Genomic DNA, 23,053 nt, shown 5'->3' with positions numbered 1-23,053 from the left:
TTCCCAAGTACTGTCATGTACTGGATTCATTGCACAGTGTTCCCCTCTGTCTTTCCCTCAGGTTCCTGGGAGAACTAGAGGTGGCTAAGGCAGCAGAACTGGGGCTGCAGTGAGGGTCACTGCATTATACCTATCTGCCTGGGTTGGACTTTTTCCATAAGCACTTGTTTATGGGGTACATGTATTTGTGTGCTCTGCATACTGTCATCCCCTTTTGCTTCACATCCTAGCACATGAAGGTGGTAGCAGAGAGAAGAAACAGATGACAGTAGCTGAGGTATTAGAGGTAGTGTTTACCTTGTTTGGTGTGTGGAGCTGGGTCACCTTTCTAAAGACCAAGCTAAGGTAACTGGCAAAAATCAATAGCCTCTATATGTACTCTGAGGGAGGGATACCATTTTCCAAGGAATTGCATTGACTCAAAGGACAAGAGATTTTTCAATACATACGTGACAGTGGCTCTTCTTTCTCCCACCTTAGAATCATTGTGGAATTCTTCTCCTTCAGATGTGGCTATTTCCTTCAATATACAACCCTAATTCTTTTGGTATTACTGGATGTATCTTTTTTTTTTGTGTGTGTGTGTGTCCTTGTGGCGTCTTGAGGTTTAATATTTCAGGGTATTTTTAGGTATTAATTTGTTTCTTTTTCTCTATGTGTTTCCACTTGGGTTCCATTGCTTTCTGTTTCTCAGGTTTTTTGAAGAACATGACATGTTCTCATACCATGCAAACAGAATTTGTAAATTAGCATTCATTCCAAAAGAAAACTGGGGTTTATCATAGAATGTGTAAGGAAAGGTTTCCTTCCATTTTCTGAGTCTCAGAAGTGTTTTGTTTTGTGGAGTCTGTCCGTAAAACAGGAATTGACATGTGTGGAGTGTATGTAGATAAAGCACGAAGTTGCAGTGCTGGAGAGAGTGCCCACCTCTGTTGTTTTAGGGGGAAGGTTCCAGCACAGATGGCTTTTTTTGAGAGTTGCTCCAGTGGTGAATGCGATTGTTTACTGACAAGTCATTTTTGTGGTCTCAGCAAATTCATTTGGACAGACACCTCTCTTAAAGGATGGTCAGCTTGGACAGGTGGACATTTCAGGTTGCTCTTTCTAATAGATGACTATTTGTAGCTGTATTTTGCACTAGAAATTGATTTAGGAATTAGGCTGTAGACTGTCTAAATTGTATGCAGGCGTTGCCATAATGCCTGCTTGAAGTCTTTAGAATTTTGTAAATTAAAGGACATGGAAAGTGAAAGAAAACAGAAAGGAAAAATGTATTTTGATGTGGAGGAAAGGTCATTCTTCTTGTATATGGGCTCTACCGGTTTCCTAACCAACCTGTAAGATATTTTTTCAATTGTTCATTCAGGAAATTGTTCTCCAGAACAGGAGATAAATGTATTACTCAATTATTACGCTATAGCTACTGAGTTTGATTGTACAGAAGAAATTGTTCTGGCTTATGTGTGAGTCCTGGGCTTTTGTGTTTTGGCTGTGAGGACTAAACCTCAGAGGAGATGGGCTGTTTTCTTAAATGAGCCATTTCATCCTGTTACTTCCCCTTCAGAGATGGAGAGGCCTGATTTTGTGTATGTAATTGCAAATAACCTCAGAGCCCTTGATTAACGAAGCTATGTGCATTGAAATTCAGAGAGGAAGTTAGTACAGAAAAGATTATATTTAGTTTGCTTTCCCCCTTCCCAAAAGGAGTTTGCAAGAAAACTGCAGTATCAATGACAGGCTTCTGAGGAATTTTGAGATTTCTAAAGAGAAAATGTGATAAACATCTTGTATTTTCTTGTAACACTTATTTAATGTTGGGAAACGTTAGTATAGTATAACATGGGCATTCTGGCCTTATGGTAGAATTAGTAAGGCTTTACATCCTGCTTGGTGTTGGTATGTGTCAACTGGAGTAAAACATTGTAAACTCAAAGGGTAGATGACTGTTGTACTTTTAGGAGGGACTGTCTTAGGCTTTTTGATGCTGAGATACTGCCCTTTAGTCAGTATTTGGATCATTGTCTTCTAAAGCATTTCTTTGAGTTGAGAGGCTGTATAATTGCTGCTTTGTAGTTTCTCTGTTCAGGTTTAGGCTTGATGATCCAAACTTCAGCCCCAATCTATAACATCTGTTACAGCTTTGCTTTTCAGATACAGAATTGAGAGTAAATTTGAGCGTACAGGAGGTGGAATGACTAAGTTAGAACTATAGTTATGTGTATCTAAAATAGAATAATTCCATCTTGGTTATTTGGAAGGGTCTTTAAATTGGAGGGTTGTCATCTTGCATTCAGGATAGTCTAATTTGTACCTTGCTGTACTTCTTTCCCCAATTTCTTTTTAATTGAGTAGGTTAGTGGTTTAGAAGTCAAATTTGTATCCTGAGCTGTCATGTGCACCTCTTTCACTTCATATAAATGTGAGATAGATAAATATAAATAATCTTTCCACCAAGTGCTGGGAGAGGGAAAACAAGCTGTGATATACTTCCTGAGGGACAGGAGTATGCATTGAGGTAGACAATTTGGAGCATCTCATGCATATTAGTGATTTCTTTTGTCAATAATCCTCTGTTAGTGTTTGTGAAGGAGAGGCAAAACAGTGTAGCTTTTCTCCTCTACATCAAGGGAACAGAAAGCAATGGGAAGTCCTGCATGCCTACTGTGCCTTCTCCAAACACTTTATAGATATGTTCTTAGGATTATAGGGCTGCCTTAGATTTAAGGCATTTCTGGTTATATTCTCTTATCAGGACATCTTTCAAAGTCAAGATAGCATAATTTATAAGATTAAAAATTAGGTGGAAATATTTATATTTGTGTTTGAAAGCAGAGATTACCTATTTAAAGCAAGCAAGCTTTAGAGGGAAATTGGTACGGCTTGAGAAACCCCATTCATTTTATATGCCTTCTGTTTGAGACCAAGACTGCTGTTTTCCTGTTATATAGAGGATTTTAAATCCTAATACCATTTAAATTTGCCTAATGAGTCTTCCACTTCACTTTGCTACTGGGGTAAGAACATACATGAGGCAGTTTATGGAAGCCTGCAGATTGTGCATTTGTCTCTGTTCACATATGTCCCTATATTACATCTTTATAATTTTAACCTTTTGCTCTAAGATGCTTTGGGTACAGAAAACTCAGTACCTGATACTGGAATTTGAGTGTACCTTTCCTAATCACAAATAGGCATGTGTAGCACAGTGTAAATTAAAGGAATTAATGCAGTAGTTGTTCTCAAAATAGTTGAGTTGAGTTCTTTGCAGAAGCCTCCTGACTGAGTAGTGTTTAATGCATGGAAAACTTTTTTGTGTATTTGAAAAGCAGTGATAAAGCAGCCTGGTTGTTGAAATGTCAGAGTTTCACTTTGACATTTAGAGAAGAGTTTCCATTTTCTGATTTGTTCTAGTGTGGCTTTTTTTCAATATTGAGCTTCTTAGAGAAGATACAGAAAGTCATTAATTGAGCTGTAAAGCTTTATTTCTGTATTACAAATGCAGTTGAAGGTTTCTGGAATTTATAGCAGTGTCCTTTAAAGAGTGCTGTTGATGGATATGTTGCTTCTAAAACACTGACTATCCCATATGGATCTTAGCCTTAGAACATTTTCTTGGAAACTGGACGTGTAGGTGGAGGGGGAGAAGAAGAAGTAGGAGGTTGCAGTCTGAAAATGTGCAGAAATGTTTGGTTTTTCTTTCTGTGTAACAGAAGAAACTTTGGTCTGCTGAATTCCTTAGTAATAAAGAAGCAAAGACTAGTTAATTTGAAATTATAAAAGTAATAATAAATAACAAAACTACATGAATGACTGATTTAAATATTCCAGTTGACAAGAAGTTGTGTTTAGCTCTGTATTGAGTGGATGAATTACTGAATTTACATTGCATTGTGGTGGGTTTTTTCCTGAAGAATTTCCTGAAAAGTTAATCGCTTCTTTCTTAATGCAATTTTTAGTTTATTTCAAAACAGACACTGTACACTTTGCACTCCTATTAAATGTATGCATTAATATGCAATATAATTCATTGCTGTAATATTCAGAGATGAATAACTTATTTGTTAAACAAGAAAGGATCATTGTTTTTAACTGCATCTGTGTGAAGTCAGATGGAATTTCAATTTTGTTAGAATACACAAGAAAAATAGTTTTAGTTATCTTAAAAATGCCTAAAAATGTTGGAGAAATATTACTTCTAAATTAAAAATTAATTTTGAGAAATTTGGTTGTTTCTGTTAAGTCTGACAGAAAACACTAGATTAGGAAATTGAATGAAAATTTCTGGTTGCCTTGCCTTTGAAGATTTTTAAAATAAGGAGAGCTGTTTTGTAAAATGTGATTTAATGTTTAGGGGAGCTAAAACATATATCAATTACAGCTGAAATTTATTTCTTAACTTTTTATAGAACTCTGAAATTAGCAGCAATTATGTTAAATGTTTTGGTTTTTTTTTACTCTGAGTATTTATACTGGGAGTTCTCCTAGTTCATTTGTTTGACTTCCTCAAATTTATCAGCCTCAAACTTGTTTATCTTGAATCTTTCAGCTCTTTAACAGAAGTTGTTGTTTTCAAATATTATAATAAGGTTAAATTTTTCAGCACTCTGAGGTGCTTTGTTTCAGTCTGAATTGTAAATAACAAAACCCATTGCTATTAAAAAATGGTTAAAATGAAAATATTTCCATTAAAATTGTACTGTGCTTGTGTTCTTTGTCTGGCTTCTATAATTTTATGGGATTCTTTGGGGGTGTTTTATAGCTGTAAAGCAAGTGGTACTGTTAAAAGCATTTTACTCTAGAGTGAAGGTGGCTAAGTTAAAGTGCATTAAAATTAGTATGAAGAATACTTTACAAGTCATTGCTTTGTTGTTTTGGGGGGTTTTGTTGCATTTGCTTTTTTGTTGTTGTTGGTTTTGTTTTGTTTTTTTTTTTAATTCAGATAGTAATGGTCAGTAATATTTAAAAAAACTGAGTTACTGGTTAATTAATATTTCCCATGAAAGATCTTTTTTTAAATTATTTTCCCATAAATGAATTTTCAAATATTCATGTGAAGTTTAAAGCCCATGCTTTGACAGCCTGTGTGAGAGTTGTGCATGTACACGTGTCCTTTTCAGCTCTAGTATCAGTTTCTGTGGTTTTGTTAGATGATACAGCATATTTTAATTTTTTGAGAGTAAATCTTGTTGTGTTTGTAAATAGACTGTGAAAGAGAGTACCTGTTTGATGCACTATTTGATGCACTATTAATTCAAGCTATTGATTTGATGCACTATTAATTCAAGCGATCTCTTTGACTCTTTTCTTGCTCAAGTTACTTTTTGCCAACTTACAGCTTTGTAGTAATATATAACTGATCAAAAACTAATTTCAAACATGAAGGGTAGAATACATTATAGAAAAATTAGTTTCAACTTGTTATGATAAAAAATCTATTAAGATATGTAAATATGGCAATAGATGAAAATGCACAAATAGTTGTCTCTCTAATTGCCAGGGGGAGAACTAACAGCTTTACTCAGCAGCCTCCATTTTTATATTTTCAGCTGCATATGTAGACTTAAAACTGGCTTCTCCAACATTGATAGAGGATATTTGAAGAACACCATTTAATAGAACTCTTAAAGAGGAAGTAGTTTTCAAAACTCAGTTGTATTGAGACACTTTTGTTGATTTTTCAGTGTATTCTATACTTTAAAGGTCACTTTTGGAGGAGAGTGTCCTTCCTTAATTATTCTTGATATTTGAATATTAAACTATTGGAGGATTCTTAAGGAGTTGTGTCCATTGTATTTAGTAGTATTTGGTCTTTTTCACTGAGTTCTGAATTGAGGAATTCTGCTTTGGAAATTTGGTATCTCACAATTTCTCAAAGCAGTATTTTTGTCATATTGCAATGTTTTTCTGAAAGGATTTTTGGTTTTTTTTATTCTGTGATTTTGTTTTGATATGCAGGTGAGCTGCAAAAAATATCTTCGCTCATCATTTGTATATTAAAATTACGTATTAAAATCAGAGACAGTTTCTCAGATCAGTTTCTCAGAAATTGTCATTTGGTACTGAATAATGTTTTTTGTGTACAGAAGAGGGAAAAATAGAAAAGGCAATAATATCAAATCGAAAGACAGTAATAGCAAATCAACTTTAGAAGAAGTCAGGTATAAAATCAACTTAAAATTCCTTCAAAAAAGAAATGCATCTGTGTTTTGTCTAAAGTTAAGCTACATACAAGATTTTACAAATTTAGTGGGCAGTCTTGGGAAAGGGATCCTAGAGAATTTGACTGCAAATACCTTTAATGTTTGGTTCATGTTATTCTTAAGCAGAAGTTAATAACCATGAGTATGGATAAGCCTGTGGAGATGTTCTTTCATCTCTGGGGATGATCAAATGCAGTTAAAATACAATATGTGGTCGTTCATCAGTCTCAGACAAGGATACCAGCTTGCAGGAACGTGGAAAGACGTGTCAAATAAATCTTTGTAAAATTAGGAAGTTGTCTATTTTGTAAATAGGCTTTTCCTAGTAAAGGTAGTGTGGAATATTAAATCATGATTAGCAAATGGAATACAAACCTATACTAGTGGCAAGAATCCCTTTCTGTGCAAGTATTATGTATGTGTTTGATAAGATATGATTTTAGATCATGTTTTAAATATAATTAAACTTGTTTATCCTATGAACCAATTTTCTGAGAGGTTGTAGCTCTGCAGCCTTGTTTCAGTGCCATCACTGAAGGCAGATGGAGAGAGAAACCCTTTTGTTTTTAGCAGGAGCACCTGGGCAGCTGGGGCATCTGTGCTGACAGGCAGCCATGCTTTGGCCCAGGAGTGTGGCCAGCATGGCAGGAGACACACGTAGGAGTAGGGGAACTGGCACTGCCCAGCATCAGGCCAGAGGAGATGGACCACAGGCAAATTCCACCACTTTCTGCTATGGGGCTTGGGGGAGCTCAAGACATTTCCTAGGGAAGTCTAAGGAGGATGAGGTAGGAAGGCTGGAAATGCTGTGGGGAGAGGGAATTGGAGGTGCAGGCTCGAGGACCTTATAGGTACAATGGAAAGACTGTCTCAGGGACAAGCTGGTAATGAAGGGGTGCTTGCACAATGGCAACTTAAGTGACAGGAAGCAAATTCATAGGAAACTGGTCTTCAGCCTGCTACTCAAAAAACAAGTTATTCTTTAGGGCCACAGCTGAGCTAGGAAAGGAAGACAGCATGTACTGATGCAACAGGCACGTTTCTGAGTTTCCCTAGGATTAACCATGGGGCCAGAGGATTTCTTTCACTGCAGAGAGAAGGAGGATTTGCAGTGGGTCCCTTCTCCAGAAATATTGCTAACAAGTTGATTCTCTTTTTTTGTCTCAGTAGTATATCCTAAGAATTATACCAGCTCACATCACTTGGAAATGTATTTATAAGAGTGAAAATGAAGTAATTTACTGTGGATTATTGTAGATTGTGAATAGTGTTGCTTCCTACAAATTGCAGTAGCAAAACAGGCTTTCTGCTGCTTTGCAATGCTTCTTTTCCTTCCCCACTTTTCCTTTCACTTGAAAGCTAATCTCTTGCTTTAGATTACTCTACTCCTTATGACAACTGTTTGTGTTACAAAGCATTGTGGCTTCCACAGGTTACAGATGAACTGTATCCACTGAGTCAGAATAGGAAAAGCACAGGTGTAGCAGATAGGTAGATAGATCAGTAGATAGGTTTTCATTAGAACAAAGACAATAAAACACACCAAAACTATGACTGCAATTGCAAGTATCTTCAACGTTTCTACATGTGATTCCCAAAGTGCTTCAATGTTTTGTTTTCCATGAAATCCTTTAAATGTGTTTCGTTCCATTCAGACATAAGAATAAGGAGTAAACACTACCATTCTACTAACAGAATCCCCTACTATTTCTAAGGGATTCTGTTAGTAGAATGGTAGTGTTTACTCTTCAATAGATGACTTATGTAGATAGTACTTTTCTTTTTTTAATGGAGTTGTGGTTTTTGTTAGAGATGCATATACAAAGTTTATAACTGGCCTGACTTTATTCTTGTTTAGCTGTAATGAGCCATCCCACTAAACTGTATTTTTAGACTTTCCTAAGGAAATGAAGCTTACACTAGTCATGCTGTCACAGTCAGCTGTCATAGTCCATCCATCTGTCCATCCTTGATAACTCAGCCAATTTTAGGCAAACTTGACAGACTGGCAGAGATAAACTAACTAGTTTTCTCCAAGTCTGTGCCTGGGAGAGTCATTGCTGATGTCCCTCACTGGAGGAGAAGCCAGAGCAACCCCAGCTCTTTGCTCAGTCCAGGCAGGGCTGAGAGGCAGGGGGGCACCAGGCACTGTGCTTGGCTGGCCAGCCCAACAAAGGTAGGGAGGAGGGCAGCACCAGGGGAGATGGAGTATGCTTTGAGGGCATTTTGGAGATGGCAGTGGGGACCCAGAGATATGAGAAGGACCTGGGGATGTGAAAGCAGTCATACAGTAGGGGGACTTACTATGAATCCTGCAGGAGGAGGGGGAGGAAGAGGAGGAATAGCTCAGCAGAAGGTATAAAGTGAAAAACAGGAACAGATTTCCATGTTCTGCTCATGGAACAACTTGTTTCCTCTTTAGTCATGGACACAGTTATGAATTTTGCAATCTCACATTAAAAATTATTCTTAGATAATGTGCATGCCCTTTGCTGTGCCTGACTACAGATGAGTCTCTGCATAGTTTGTTCTTTTGGTCAAACCAACTGGAAAGCCTTTGGTGCACATTGCTGCTATTGCAAAATGTTAATACCATGCTGTCAGCCTTAAAAAGTTTGTTCACGTAAAGTGTTAAGCTTAAACCGAAGAACTCCAGTTATCTTTATTGATAAAAATTAGAAACTTTACTATGTTTCTTTTTTTAAATTATTTAAATTATTTTCCCAAATTTGTAATGATTTATGTTTAATGGTCATGATAGGAAACAATATTTGAAATGTCAGATGCACTATTGGAAGGTCTGTGAAAAAAGAGGGAACCTATGCAAATCCAAATGAAGGATGGTGCTTGAATGATAACTTTTTCCTAAATGTTTAGATACCTTTATCAGATTTCAGAAGGGTTTTTGAGAGATTTTGGATTTTTACCTATTTGTAAACAGTTTTTTCTCTAGTTGCTTAAGTTTATGTCATTTTCCTGCCACTCTCCATCCCCATTTCTCACAGTTATCTCTGTGCTCTGCGTTTCAACTAGGTAGGCCAGCTGCCTCACCATCTACTGCTTTTTTCCTTAGTTCTTTTGCTGTAATTCCAAGAAGTGGGCTGTATATCTTCATTAGTGAGCTGATAAAAGCCTAGGTTTTTAATCTGGAAGGTTTAGTCTCAGTGGAGGGCTTTATGTAGAGTGAATCTATTGAAATAAAGCTGCTTGTTTTCCATGAATTTATAAAAGTAATTTCCCCCTTTTCTTAACAGAACAACCTTTAAGTTGTGTTTGTTTATATCACTGTAATTTAATGCTCATTAGTTCTGAAACATCCTTGTCTTTTTGGTTAAAAATGATCTCTAAACTGATGAAAATTTCCAGTCTTGGCAGAGATCAGAGCCTGACCAGCTTCTGATTAGTACTTGCTTGTACACTCTTTTCCTGTGATTGTCTCCCCTAGTACAATAAGCTGCCTCCCTCATTTTGCCTGAAAGTGCAGCCACTGGCTCTTGGCTGGAGTGATGTAGTTAGAATGACAATAGGATGTAGCAGGCTACAGCAGGAAACAAGGTCCTGCTGGGGAAGGTCAGGAAACACTTTAGGATCATCAGAATTTTCTGCCATCTTCTGAGACCATAAGACCACATATTAACTAATGTATTTTTAACCCTTCTAGACAACCATCCCTGCATGGTTATCTGTGCACTGTTAGTCTGTGCTGTACAGATTAACTGTGAAATAAGCATGAAGTTTTGTGGTGAACAAACAGCTTTGCTGAAGATGCCCATTGTATATGCATGTACATATATATATATCTAAATATATTAAAACACAATTTTTGGCAGTGGAGTGGCTGGATTGAATAGGCTTGAATAGTTAAAATGAAATAGCATGCATGTCCTTATTTCAGATTATTTGAAGAAACAAAGTACCTTTATTTATTTTCCTTCCATTAAGTATTCTATAATCAGCATGTGTCTCAACTAAAGCTCTCACCTGCCGCCCAGGCTCTATGAGTATGGAGAAAAGTACAAATGCTTCTATTTCTGTGAAGGTTTTGCTTTCTGTCCCTTGCATGACATTTTGCTTGGTTGTGCTATACTGTGACATAATCTTATGTTTCTCAGAAATTTCTATAAGTGAATTTCACAAGACAGGGCTACTTGTTCACTTTATTATTTTGTTTATATATAAGCTTAAGGAGGGGTTGCTGCAAAAGTTTGAAAAGTACACCAAGTGTACCAAGTGTGTTGTAAAGTTTTTCTGTTTTTAAACAGACATTAGTATGGTTTCTCTAATTTAAAAAAAAATAATGCATTCAATGTTATTGTTGTTTCTTCTGTACATTGTATTTAACACTATAATTAAAGCCATGACAGGACACCAGAATTTATAGATTATAGAGAAATACATGCAAATGGTCTTCCTCACCAGCAGATTTTCTGTTGTTACAGTGTGTGATGAAATGTAGGTGAAAGAGGTGTGGGTTTTGGAAGGGGGGTTGCAGTTGGAAGGAATTGCAGCAGTGCCTGCCTGGGTATTGCTAGAGCAAAGAGAGCAATACAGACGGCAGAGAAACTTTAGCTGTTATTTCTGTGCTCATTAATTTTTGTAGGTTTTCTTTCACTTTTTGTTTGAGCCAAATTGAAGTCATCTCCAATATTAAAAGGCATGGTCATTTGGCTGGAATTTGAAGATAGAGAAGAGGAAGCTGAGAATCAGTTTCAGTGATTAGCTGTTCTCCCAGTGAAGAAATCACTGTGTTTAAGTGTGCTTAAACTCTGCTCCTTCCGAGAAGAGAATAGAAATCACTATAACACAAATTGCTCTTTACCTAATGGTGCATCAGCTGGATGTTAACAAGAATCTCTTAAAGGTGTTGCTATTTCCTGACGATGTAGTGTTACAGAAGAGATCTCCATTTAGCAGTGTTGTTGAAGTGACGGTACAGCATGTCACCACATCCAGCTTTTGCAGTCTGGGGACAAGCATTCCAAGTGACCACTTTACATTTCTGTCTTTAACAGGCTTGGGAAAAACCAAGAGAAAGACGAGTGCGAGAGACGCCTCTCCCACTCCCAGCACAGACGCAGAGTACCCTTCCAACGGCAGCAGCGCCGACCGGATCTACGATCTTAACATTCCTGCCTACGTGAAATTTGCCTACGTTGCCGAGAGGGAGGATGAGCTGTCCCTCGTTAAAGGGTCCCGAGTGATTGTCATGGAGAAGTGCAGCGACGGCTGGTGGAGAGGGAGCTACAATGGACAGATCGGCTGGTTCCCTTCGAACTATGTGGTAGAGGAGGTTGAGGAGGCAACTGCAGATTCACCCAGCTTCCTCAGCCTTAGGAAAGGCGCTTCCATGAGTAACGGCCAGGGCACCAAAGTACTCCACATCGTTCAGACACTGTACCCATTCAGCTCGGTCACGGATGAAGAGCTCAATTTTGAAAAAGGAGAAACGATGGAAGTCATTGAAAAGCCGGAAAATGACCCAGAATGGTGGAAATGTAAAAATTCCAGAGGTCAGATCGGTCTTGTTCCTAAAAACTATGTAGTAATCATTAGTGATGGTCCTTCCATGAACACTTCCCATCCACCTCAGATAAGCTACACGGGACCATCTTCTACCGGACGATTTGCTGGAAGAGAGTGGTATTACGGGAACGTTACCCGGCACCAAGCAGAATGTGCCCTGAACGAAAGGGGAGTTGAAGGAGATTTCCTTGTTAGAGACAGTGAATCTTCGGTAAGTGGTGCTCAGCCCGCAGGTTTGTAACCCCCATGCATGGGTTAGCAAGCACAGCACTTAACTGACTCCCTGTCTTTTCACCCTTAAAGAAGCCAGCAGGGCTTCAGCATTACCAACCAATACCCTCCCTCCTTGTGAGAATTGGTCTGTCAGTGAAATGCAGTGACATTTACACTGAAATTTAACAGGTGTGGACTGTATTATCCAGGGGTTTTTTAAATTTGTGGACAATCAAGTAAAATATTTCAGGCTTCCATTTGGCTTTTCATGTGTTTCTCATGCAATCCTCAAATTTAAAGCACTACAAGATAAAATAATTCTAGGTGATTGAAAATTTGGTCATTGATTTGATCTTAAAGCTATTTTCAATTAAAATCTTTGCACTGGTCAGTTTTGTTCTGCTTTTAATTTAATAATTACATAGTTTCTTTATTAGTTAAAATTCCATTTTAATGTATTTTTTATCTACTTAGATAATTTAGTTTGTAATAAGGTAAAGTTATTATTATATCTAGTTTTAAGGTTGTTATATACAACAGAGAGGGTCAAGTTGGCAGCTCATATGCCTTGTAAATTGAGCCTTGGTGGCATCAGAGGGATCTGAGTAATGCTGATTATGGTTCATGTCATTCTGAAAGTTCAGATTTAAAATTCAACTGAAAGGACTTTCATATGTGCTGAGGCCAGAGAATTCGCAGTTAAAGCACTAAAATTTAATTATCCTTTGGCTGTGATTTTGAAAAGGTGACAGATTTTAATCTTACATCATGCATAACATTGAGAAAATTGACAAAGTACAACTTTGTAACAGTCCCAGATATTTTTATCTGAAGACAGTATTGTCTGATTAAATTTCAGGCACCTCTCCTTGATGAATTTGCTCTGCAAAAAATGTGATAGCTATCGAACTACCCTTTCTTTGAAGCTCTGTGTCATTGAATTCCTATTTCTGCTTAATTATAATCACTAAACAAAGGCAAATGCAAACAAACCACAGGAGAACAGGAAAAAAGTTAGAGATTAAATTAAAATAAACTAGAGGAAGATAGGAAGAAAAATAGGAATTTAGAAATCACAACTGATTTGCAGAGGCTGAGAGGAATCATGTTTGTTTAGTCAACAGAAGAAAAGACTGATGTGGGACACACAATCTTGTAAAATGTAGAAAGCCACTGAAGGATTACGGTAACCATTAAATTACAGTAATTCCTTTTTTTCCCAACATTCTTTTTCTATCAACATTCTGTCACACAGAGGCATACTGGATGTGGTGGATTCTTGGCATATCAGTCCAGTGGGTAGAAGCTCACTTTCAGATCTAGAGGCTGCATTGTGATTTATCCTTAGACTGTAGCTATCACTTTCCTTTCATCTCTTGAGAAAGTGCCAGAAGGAGAGTTTGAAAATTAATACATTACTTAAAATACAAAAATGCTCACCCATTTCTCAGGACATGATATGCCACAGTGGCCACTGTGCTACAGCTTGGTTTTTTAGCTCTTAAGAGTCTGCCTCTATCTCTGGAGTAAACACACTACCTTGAAAGAACACAGTAACCTTTTTATTTAATGTGACATCATAACACTAAATCCTTGCATTCAAAGCAGTTTCAAACTTTTTGCCTGCATTGTTGCTGGAAATCATTGCTTTACAAAAGATTCATTCAGAATGTGATCTTCAAACTATTTCTAGCATCTAACACTTAGTGGGATAACAGAAAATTTATTCAGTTCATATCACAGCAAGTTTTTTGCACACCTGCAGGTAAAAAAAAAGCACTGAATTGAGGAACTTAGCATTTTTCCTTCTTTTTGACTCTTTATCTGGTCTTGCAAACCCTGTATTCGAGCCTTTTTTTAGCAATGAGAAAACTGCAGTTATGCACATAAATACCTCTGTGTATTAGTACTGCATGTGGGTTTTAGTTTTTATTAGGTTTGAAGAAATAATTTACTAGATCTCAAACTTTATTCTACCCTAATCTTTATGTATCATTCCATCATATAGTGTGTATTTATGTGAATTATAAAACACTGGGGATTGCTAGTTTTTTCCCTGGAGTGCCACAATAAGTGAATGGGCATACTTGCAAGCATTAAGAAAAGGATCATAAAAATCTATTTCAAACTTATTATGTATGGAATAAAGAAAGAGTTTAGCAATGACTCATGAAATTCTGACAGTTGCTGTATTTCACACATGTGACTACAGAGGTTGTTCATGCTGTGGCTTAAAGTCACCAGGAGCGTCTTCACAATCTGAGCAGATGGCCTTGATTAGAGAGAACAGGCTGAGCAGAGCCAAGCTGTCAGCTCCCTGATTTGCTCATCTGACCACCAGACCAGCACTTCCCACTATGCTGTGTTCTTAACTCACCTTTAATGCTTGGAATGCAGGGGTTATTCCTTTCTAGAAAGGTCCATAGATAAAACTGTGAGTCATGCTCCTAATACTGTGTCTTATTTTTGACCTGTTTTAGAGTTTTCTGTAGCCTTCCATCACCATAGTTACAAAAATTGGTCTGCATAAAAGTTTTCCTTAGATTTCAATTTTGCTCTTATTACTGAGCTATGAAAAGCTGTCCTTGGATAGATGAAGGTTTGTATTATTTGGTATTCACTTGATGAGACTGTCATGTTTTTGCATTTCAAGTGTTAGTAGTTGCAAGATTTTACAATATTTCTCTAGATTTAACTTGCCAGATGTTTATCTCCCAGCTAGATTTCTTTAGCCAAAAATATTTTCCTCAGTACCACTTAGATCTAGAGGATGCTGCCATAGAGGAGAATAACCTGAGATGAACTCAGTAAGGTAGCTAGGAGGCTGATTATCTTCATTAATTACGAAATACTATTATTAGAACCATAAACTTGTTTGAACCATTTAAGCCCATAGTTTATGTAACAGGCACAGTTCCCTACTGATAATGTTTTTGCCAACTGTGTTATACCTAGGTAATGTCACCTTAGTTTTGGAGATCTAAAAGAACTGGGTACATGCCTTATTAGAAATACTGCTAGCTAGTTGTTCTTTCTGTTGCAGGCTGCTAGGTTAATGAAACCTGCAGTTTGTCTCATTTAAGTAACAAAACAATAATGGCTCTCTGTGGAGCCATTTTTTTTGGATTGCAGGCTCTTCAGCAGCCAGACTTTTGGTCTCTTTGTGTAGCTCCTAACCCAAGACAAACAGGTCTTGGCTGATACTGGTGGTCTTGGTTGGGTGGGTGATTGTAATGCTTTGAAGACCTCAGATTTCACTGAGTACAGAAGCAAATTTGAATGGGAGAGAGTTGTTTTGTTCAGGTTCATACCAGGAAACAAGTGTGCTAACTAGTACTGCAGCTAACAGGAAGCAGTAGTGTGTCACCTCCAGCTTCTGAGCAGAGCCTTTGCTGCAGACACCCTTAAACTTCAAAGGGAGCTTCTGTCAGAACTTGTGGGCCCCTTACAGTCCTCTGCAGGTGTCTGTGAAACTGGTGATCAGGCAAACACCAGTGCTTTGTAGTCCTATGAGGTCTTCTCATGAAGCAGAGAAGGTGTTATTTTTCTCAGCCTATGTTAGTGAGTGAGCTATGCAAGTTTTTGGATGATTTCAGGAGCAGTTATTCATTAGGAAGTATTGGTTACCTTCTGCTGGTAGTGTCACAGCATTCAAGTTACAGTAACCCATCCTAAACAGAGTTGCAGAGTATAGTTTTAAGATGATACTGATGATTTTAGGCATATTAAAATGATACTGAGGATTGTAGGTGCGACTGGATTTGTCAGTTTTTGAGATCATATTTAGCTTTTCTGTTCTTTGTCTAGCAAAAATGACAATAGAAGGAGGAGGCAGAGGTTCAGAGTTTGTATGTTTTTTGAGGTGCTAATTCTGTAGCATTCAGTGTCCCATGTTTTCCTGGGGTTTTAATCCTGCAGCTGTTGGATAGAAGCAATGAAATGTGGCAACTGTTTAAAAAGTGAACATTGGTCACATTCTGTGACATGCAGTGATTGGTAAGTACAGCAGACATGAGGAGAAAGTTTTTCTTTGAAAACAGGCGTAAGGAAATATCCTAGTGGCTTATTTTAAATGGAAGAACAGAAATCTTATTAGAGCTGTAGTTGAAGATCAATGAAACCAATTCATATTTGTGACCTGTGTAATATTGATTTTGGAACATGAACATTACATAGGGAGGAGAATGGTATTTGCTTATATCAAAATGAAACAGAAGGGGTAGAAAAAGGAATTAACTCTCCCAGATGGCTCTTTCCAGCCTGACCTTAGATCTTTGAGCCATGACTTTGAGTTTTTTGGCTGGGTGATAGAGTAAGAGGAGAAGTGAGGGAAAACTTGGGTATGGTAATGGAAGGAGTTGGGGAGCCCCAGGACAGGCTCACTGATGGGAGCTCAAAGGGCCTGGAATAGTTTGAAGAATGAGTGTGTGAGAATATCTTTTTGAAGAAAGGACATTGGCAAATAGAATTGGATTGAAAGGGAAAATTTAAATAAGTTACAGGATCAGTAGAAGATTTTCAGAGGGAACTGTTTTTCACAACTTTACCATTTATAAATGATAAAATTATCATTTCATTCTGAAATTGAGGATGTGAAGAGGGAATTCTGTTTTTCGTGTTTCACTTGTTTTTCCTTATATCGCTTTATCACTTGTTTTCGTGGTAGTTTTCAGTTGGTTGTGGGGTTTTTTTAAAGATCATTCAATTCTTCACCAAAGAAATAAAGAAACAACTTCCTACCATTTGTTTTCCACATGCCCTAGGCACCAGCTAGCTCATGGTCATCTCTAGATATAAGCAGGTGTTAAAGGAATTGAAAACAATTCAAAGTACTACTACACAAGGACTGTAGGTGCATTCAACCTAATATTTAATTTTTTGATTTAAGAATTGATTTAACGTCAAGTTAGGTTTTTCAGGTTTAGGTCTTTCCAGTTATGGTGGTGCAGAAATATTCATAGTTTCCTTGCCACAAAGCTATGCTCTGTAACTCTGTTGCAGAATCAGCAGCTTTTCTATAGACTTAGGGGATTAAAGCTTACTTCTGTTCTGCTTTTATTTGGTGTATGTGCATCTTTTTTTCCTGGAAAAGTTAGTGTGTAAACATCCAAATGTAGCAATTAATTTAAGAGGGAGAAGAGAGAAAAATTGGCCAGCAGTTAGAACAAAATAGCTTAAACAGTAAATAAAATAAACAGACTTGGAGCAAATCCAAGGAGGACAGCAGGGAACCAATTCAAACTGCATAGAACCAGCATACTTTGAAATGGGAGTGTTCATAGCAATAGTTTATTTAAATTTTTTTAAAATAATATTTTTAATGAATTTGCATTTGTTAGGGCTAAAAGGAACCAAAATAAAAACAAAAACAAGTCAAATTTCTTTTGCTGTTCATTCTTGAGTCCTATGGAAGTTACTACTCTGAGACCAATAAAGTGTTTCAGGATTTTTGCAACAGCTGTTTGAGCTCTTCCATCTCTTTGCACCGGATGATGACTCTCAAAAGAGTTAGATCAGCCCTTCCGCTTTTTACATTTTTTAAATTAAATCAGATAATGAAAAAATAAACTTTGTAACATAGGCTGCAGAAAATATGATAATGACTTCTACTTATGTATCAATCTAACTATCAGGCTTCCAGGCTGTGGAGAATAGACAATAGTTCGTGAGAAATGTTCATTCACTAAGGTTATAATTAAACTGGCAGAAAGAGTATTTAATATATTGTGTGGATCAGCTCATAAAGATAGAAGCCTGGCCAGTGCCTGGGTCACAGGACAGTAGGTCAGAGGTCCAGCATCTCTCTGCATGTCATTAGCACATCCTTTATGGCCTAGAAATAATGTTTCTTTAAAGATACAAGGAGCTTTGAAAACTCATAATTTTGACATGCTAAAAACAACTGCTTTGTCAGAAAATAGTAAAAGATTTTTGAGAGCAAAATGATTATTTCAACTTCTTTTTAAACTTTTGCCATAAAATTGTTTCCTGTTCCTAAAACAAACAAAAAAGTTTAGTTCAGATTATGAACTTCCTATTTGTAAGTTCTTCTGTTTTAATTGACAACCTTTTGGTTACTGGTTTTTGTTTGGTGTAGGCATCACCCATGGAAGCAGCAGAACTTAGTAAGATTTGATATTGTTTTTGGAATCCTAACTGGCTAATCTGTACTTGCTGCCTCAGTCTGTCCTTGGTGAGACCTGCCTGTGTTCAGGGCACAGCAATCAGTACATTGCCCATGCCCTAAATTTCTCCTCCATGAGCCCAGGGTCCCAAAACTTCTGGAGAGCTTTGTGCAGGCCTGCGCTTTGTTACTGTTTAATGGCTGCTGCTTGGAACTATGAAGATTCCATTAGAACCAGGTCCCAGGCCTGTGTGGCTATGGCTGCTGGAGGGTTTGTCCACAGTGCATTCAGGGCTTTAACCACAGCAAAGTGTTTGTACAGCCAGGTTAGCTTTAACCCAGTGGAGGTGCTGAAAATAGGCCAGTCTTGGTGTGAGTTCTATGCACTCTTCTTTATGATGCTGGTGAGGCAGGGGCTTAATATCAGAGACAGCTGGCTTAAAATAGCAGTTTTCATATTTGGAGTTAGGGATGGACGACAGGACACAAAATGTATCTTGGGTGGAGCACTGGAAATCTCAAAGATCCACTCGTATGCACATTTCTTTCCATCACATTCTCCCACCCTTCCCAATTCCCTCTTGGCAGTCACAGAGAGTGTTCCATGTATTTTGAGCCAGTGGCTGCTCAATGCCAGAGGAAGCCTTCCTGATGGAGCCTGCCCTGCCCCGGTCAAGGCCCTGTGACCCTGGATTATAGATGGAAGAAGTAATTATCCTACGGGTGTTACATAAATTTTTAAAGAAGTGATGCCTGTTGATCTGGAATGTAGTGGCTTGAGGTAGAAGAGGGTTAGGCCAAGGGTGTGGGGAGGTTGCTGCTGCCTTTAGCAGAACAAAAGGAGAAGAGCTGCTGCCCAAAGCTGAGCCTTGAGTTGGACCAGAGCCAGATCAGCAGGCATGGCAGGAGCTTTGTTTGCTGTGGGCAGGGCCCGTGGAGTCAGAGGGTAGGCAGAGAAAGTGTTAGTGCTAAGACAGGTGAGGGGGAGATGCAAGAGATGAGATTTTTTTGGGATAGGCAGGACATGAGGAATGTGTGGGCAGAGACCCATTTTATTGCAGGAATAAAGACAGCATATCTGAGAAAATGCTGTCCTCCAGCTTATTTGGGTACGTGCTCAGTGTGTGTTTGACCCCTCACAAATGCAGTGTAGAGGTCTCAGGGTGTGGTTTTGTGAAGTCTAGTGTCAGCAGTAACATGTGAGAGCTCCTGACCCCTCCAGCTGGTCTTCTGCTGTGCCATGGCTGTGCTCAGGATTGTTCCCAAGACAGTGCTGTGAACCAGGTGGGTTTTGTTTAACCTGGGCAAGCACAGGTTTGCAGTGCTGGCCCAGCCAAAGCAGTGCCATGGTGGGGAGAGACCAAGGGACACAGTAAGGTTGTGTCAAATCCTGGCACGTGCCTGCAGTGGTTTGTGCTTGAAGCCATGCTTGAAGCCATGCCTTCAGTGGGCTGAGACACTGCAGCAGTACCTCCAGAGTAGCAGCAGGCATTACTGAACTCCATTAAGTGCTTGTTACAAACTCCAGTGTGTTCTTTTTATTCATTTTACTGCCGGCTGGTGACACCTACTTCCGTACACCTCTCACAGGGCAAACCCGTGCTCCCATCTGTCATATCCCCCTCCTACATGGAAGGGAGCACCCAAGATTCATCAAAGAATGACAAAAACCACGAGGGTTCTAAAGAAGCTCATGAAGTTTTATTAGCAAACTACACAGTCGGCATAGAAATTCATGTTTTACCCCTATTCTCTAATAGTAAGAGTGATAATAAAAGAAAAGAGGGAAGAAAGGGAAAGTGAAAGGGAGATCAGACTGCAGAGGAAAGGAGATCTGCAGTCCTGGATCCAGGATCAATCCAGCCAACAGGGTATCCAGGGCCTGGGCAGCACATCACCAAGGCTTTGTGGGGCTACCTAGTTATAGGTAAGTTTTCCCCTCCCTGGAATTAGGTTTCTTGCTCTTCATGTAAGTGAATCAGCATGGCAACTCTTCTGGACCTTTATGGAAATGGGGGGAGCTTTGAGGGTCTTTTCGTAGTCTTGATCCCCCTCTGCTGGACTTGCCTGTTCCTTGACCCCATTCCCATGCTGCATTGTTTTGTGTTGTGTGGTCTCCATGGACCAGAACAGGATAATTGTCCCCAGAAGGGTGCTGCCCTACCTGTGCACATCCCCCCCTTTCCAGGCACATCCTTTTCTAACTTGCCTGCTTGAATGGTCATTGGTATTTGAGGCATAGATAGCAGCACATTAAATCCTTATTGCCCAGGCTCCTACACCATCTCTGTGGCTAGCCAGCAGCAGTAGGTGGCTGGAGACAGAGTTCAGCTGGAAGCAAGGGACACTGTGTCCTTTCTACCCTCCTATGTGGCATGTAGTGAAGGAAGTGGAATGGTCTCATTCTGGCTGTTTGGATGACAGCGCTCGCCTTGTTAAAGCAACTGATTGCCAGGATGAAGAGATTTATCATCAGAAATTGTTATGGCATGAGTAACTTAATTAGTGCATAAATTCTGTCTTTTGTGGGTAGTGGTGTGATGGTGAGATTTGTATAGTGTTTTTCTTCTATAGCTTTATCTTTTTTTACAAAGAAAATGTACTCAGTGAGAGAAATTATTCCCCATACATGTGGTAATGAAGATAAAAGGTGCATGTGTTTTTGTCTTTTGCAATGCAAAGCAAGAATGGCCCTCTAGTGGTCACGGCTTTAAAAAAAGCGAAATGGGGGATTTTCTTCATCTCGCCCAAGCAATATTGCAGTAATTGTTTTCTCCTGGGCACTCTAGTGAGAAAGACATGCATGATAAAAATTCTTCCCTTCTCCTTGACATTCTTGGGCTTCTAGATTGAGTAACTAAGATAATATTTGCAGTTTAGTCATGTAATTGGCAGCTTCAAACTGTGCATCTGGGGAGCTTTCACTTAACTGACTTAACTGCTCACGTTAATAACAATGGTAATTATTTATTGAATAATAGGCTATTGGGTTTCTTAAGGAGCTAAAGCACCGAGCTGTGGCTAATGTAAATTACTGTCAACTATATGACACAGTTTGTTCCTGAAATTGCAAAATTATGCTGTCATTTTGTTCTCTTCTATGTAATTTTTTCTTTCTTTCTCAATTCTTCTCAACAGCCCAGTGACTTCTCAGTATCTCTAAAGGCATCGGGGAAGAACAAACATTTCAAGGTGCAGCTCGTGGACAATGTCTATTGTATTGGGCAGCGGCGATTTAATACTATGGATGAGTTGGTGGAACACTACAAAAAGGCTCCCATCTTCACCAGTGAACACGGGGAAAAGCTATATCTTGTGAAAGCACTTCAGTGACGTTGAAGATGGACTTGGCCACCTGGGCCTCTTATAACTTACAAGCCTTAGGTCCTAAATTCACTTTTATAGAGCAGAGCAATATCTGAAGCAGGCTTAAGGAATAGGCTCTTTCTAAAGTGTTTGCTCTGTCAGTTGCTGTTTGTCCTTTTTTTTTTGTTTGCCTCTCTTTGTGTTCCAGTTTTGTTAACCTCTGACCACCTCTCTTCAGGTTGAGAGTTTCCCTTGGGTGGCCGTGGCGAGCACTCACCTTCCCAGCAGAGTTCAAAACGCCCCTCTCCTGTGTACGTTTACATAGTTAGCTCAGATCAAGGAGGGGCGTTTTCAATTCAAACCAGTGTTAATCTGTTCAGACTGCTCATGCAGGCAGAACTCTCCCTTCAGAGACATCGGGCACAGTTTGAATGCACTGAAGCTGCAGCTGCTTAAGTGAGAGAGAGTAGACATAACAGTTGTGGCTGTGAGTTCTGTAGCTATATCGCTTACCGAGTAGGATAATACAAAACCTCCTAGTTCCTAGAAGCACTCTTTACACTGTACTCTGCTGTTACATTGCCTCTCTGACTCTTCGTAAAGAGTACACTAATTAAAAGCATTTTGTAATAGTACTTCTTAAACTACTATGGTAAGATTGTAGTAAAAGAAAACTAGTGTATTTTGGTCTGTAATTGCAACAAAGAGAAATTTTATTTGAAAGTTGATTACTAGAGAAAGAATAATTGAATTGTAAAGGCTGAATGTTTCGGTAATCTACAACCAAATGTGCCATCCACATAATGCTTTTTCCTCTTGCCCTTCTGCTTGTTTGAATTAAACGATTATGTATTTAATTCTCAAAGTAATATGTATCTGTAGCTGATTGTTGACACTAATACAGAAGATTAATAAAAACTGATCTTGGGACAGGGTGGGGCGGGCTACCAACACTATATATATATTTGCTTTACAGAAAGAAATCTTCGGGTTCTACAGAGGATGGCGTGGTTGGTAGGAAGAGACACACAGAATGTTTATGAAGAAAATGCATTTTTCTCTTTTCTTTACATTTAAACTCCTTTATGGTTTAAATATACAGTCTTTAGATGGCACATTCCTGAGATTGAAGAACAGATCATGAGATCTCAAAATCTTGCATACTCAGTTTTTTGGATATTGTAATAAAAAAGGTATTACGTCATGATGGAGTACTGGATTTATCCTTGGGTGGTAGTCCTGGTGTTATTTTAGCAAGGTGAAATAGAGTAAATAATGAATTTGTTTGTCTTGGAATTTGTGTGGCCTAAAAAGAAATCATCTGTGACTGCAGAGGACAGTTTTGATATGAGGCAGTGTCTAATGAGCTCTGTGTTTTTATGTTTCTGTGATAATTAAGTCCATTCATAGCTTTAATGAAATCTGCAAGATGGACCTATTTCCTGGTACCTCTTTGCTATTAAAACACATTTCTTACCTATTCTGTGTTTCAGCCAGTAGTAGTGCAACTACCTCTGTGTATAACTAGAGCAAGTTAAGCAGATACCAGCACTGTCTGACTTGCTTTGGGGTAAATCATGCCTCTGCCAGGAGACTGCCCTGGCACCTTTGCCAATGAACTGCAGTCTTGCTCAGATCCAAGAGGCAAGTACAATTTCTGAAGTTCTATGCACATACAATTTTTCCA

At 38.5% G+C, this 23,053-nt stretch overlaps 1 protein-coding gene across 1 annotated transcript in view; it reads left to right on the top strand.

Annotated features, from left to right (window-relative positions):
* NCK2 (NCK adaptor protein 2) overlaps positions 1–22,570 on the top strand; it is an 85,155-nt gene extending 62,585 nt beyond the window's left edge. Inside the window, exons 4-5 of the mRNA XM_071430751.1 lie at positions 11,213–11,934; positions 21,199–22,570. Of these exons, the coding sequence (XP_071286852.1) occupies positions 11,213–11,934; positions 21,199–21,393 (917 nt within the window). The 3' untranslated portion in view covers positions 21,394–22,570. The remainder of the gene's footprint in view (positions 1–11,212; positions 11,935–21,198) is intronic.
* Positions 22,571–23,053: the final 483 nt, after the last annotated feature.

Source organism: Agelaius tricolor, unplaced genomic scaffold (genome assembly GCF_023055355.1).
Source record: "Agelaius tricolor isolate 1412-34295 unplaced genomic scaffold, bAgeTri1.0.p SCAF_7, whole genome shotgun sequence".
NCBI lineage: Eukaryota > Metazoa > Chordata > Aves > Passeriformes > Icteridae > Agelaius > Agelaius tricolor.
Note: the sequence above shows the minus strand (reverse complement) of the source record. Positions and strands in the feature narration are given on the sequence as shown.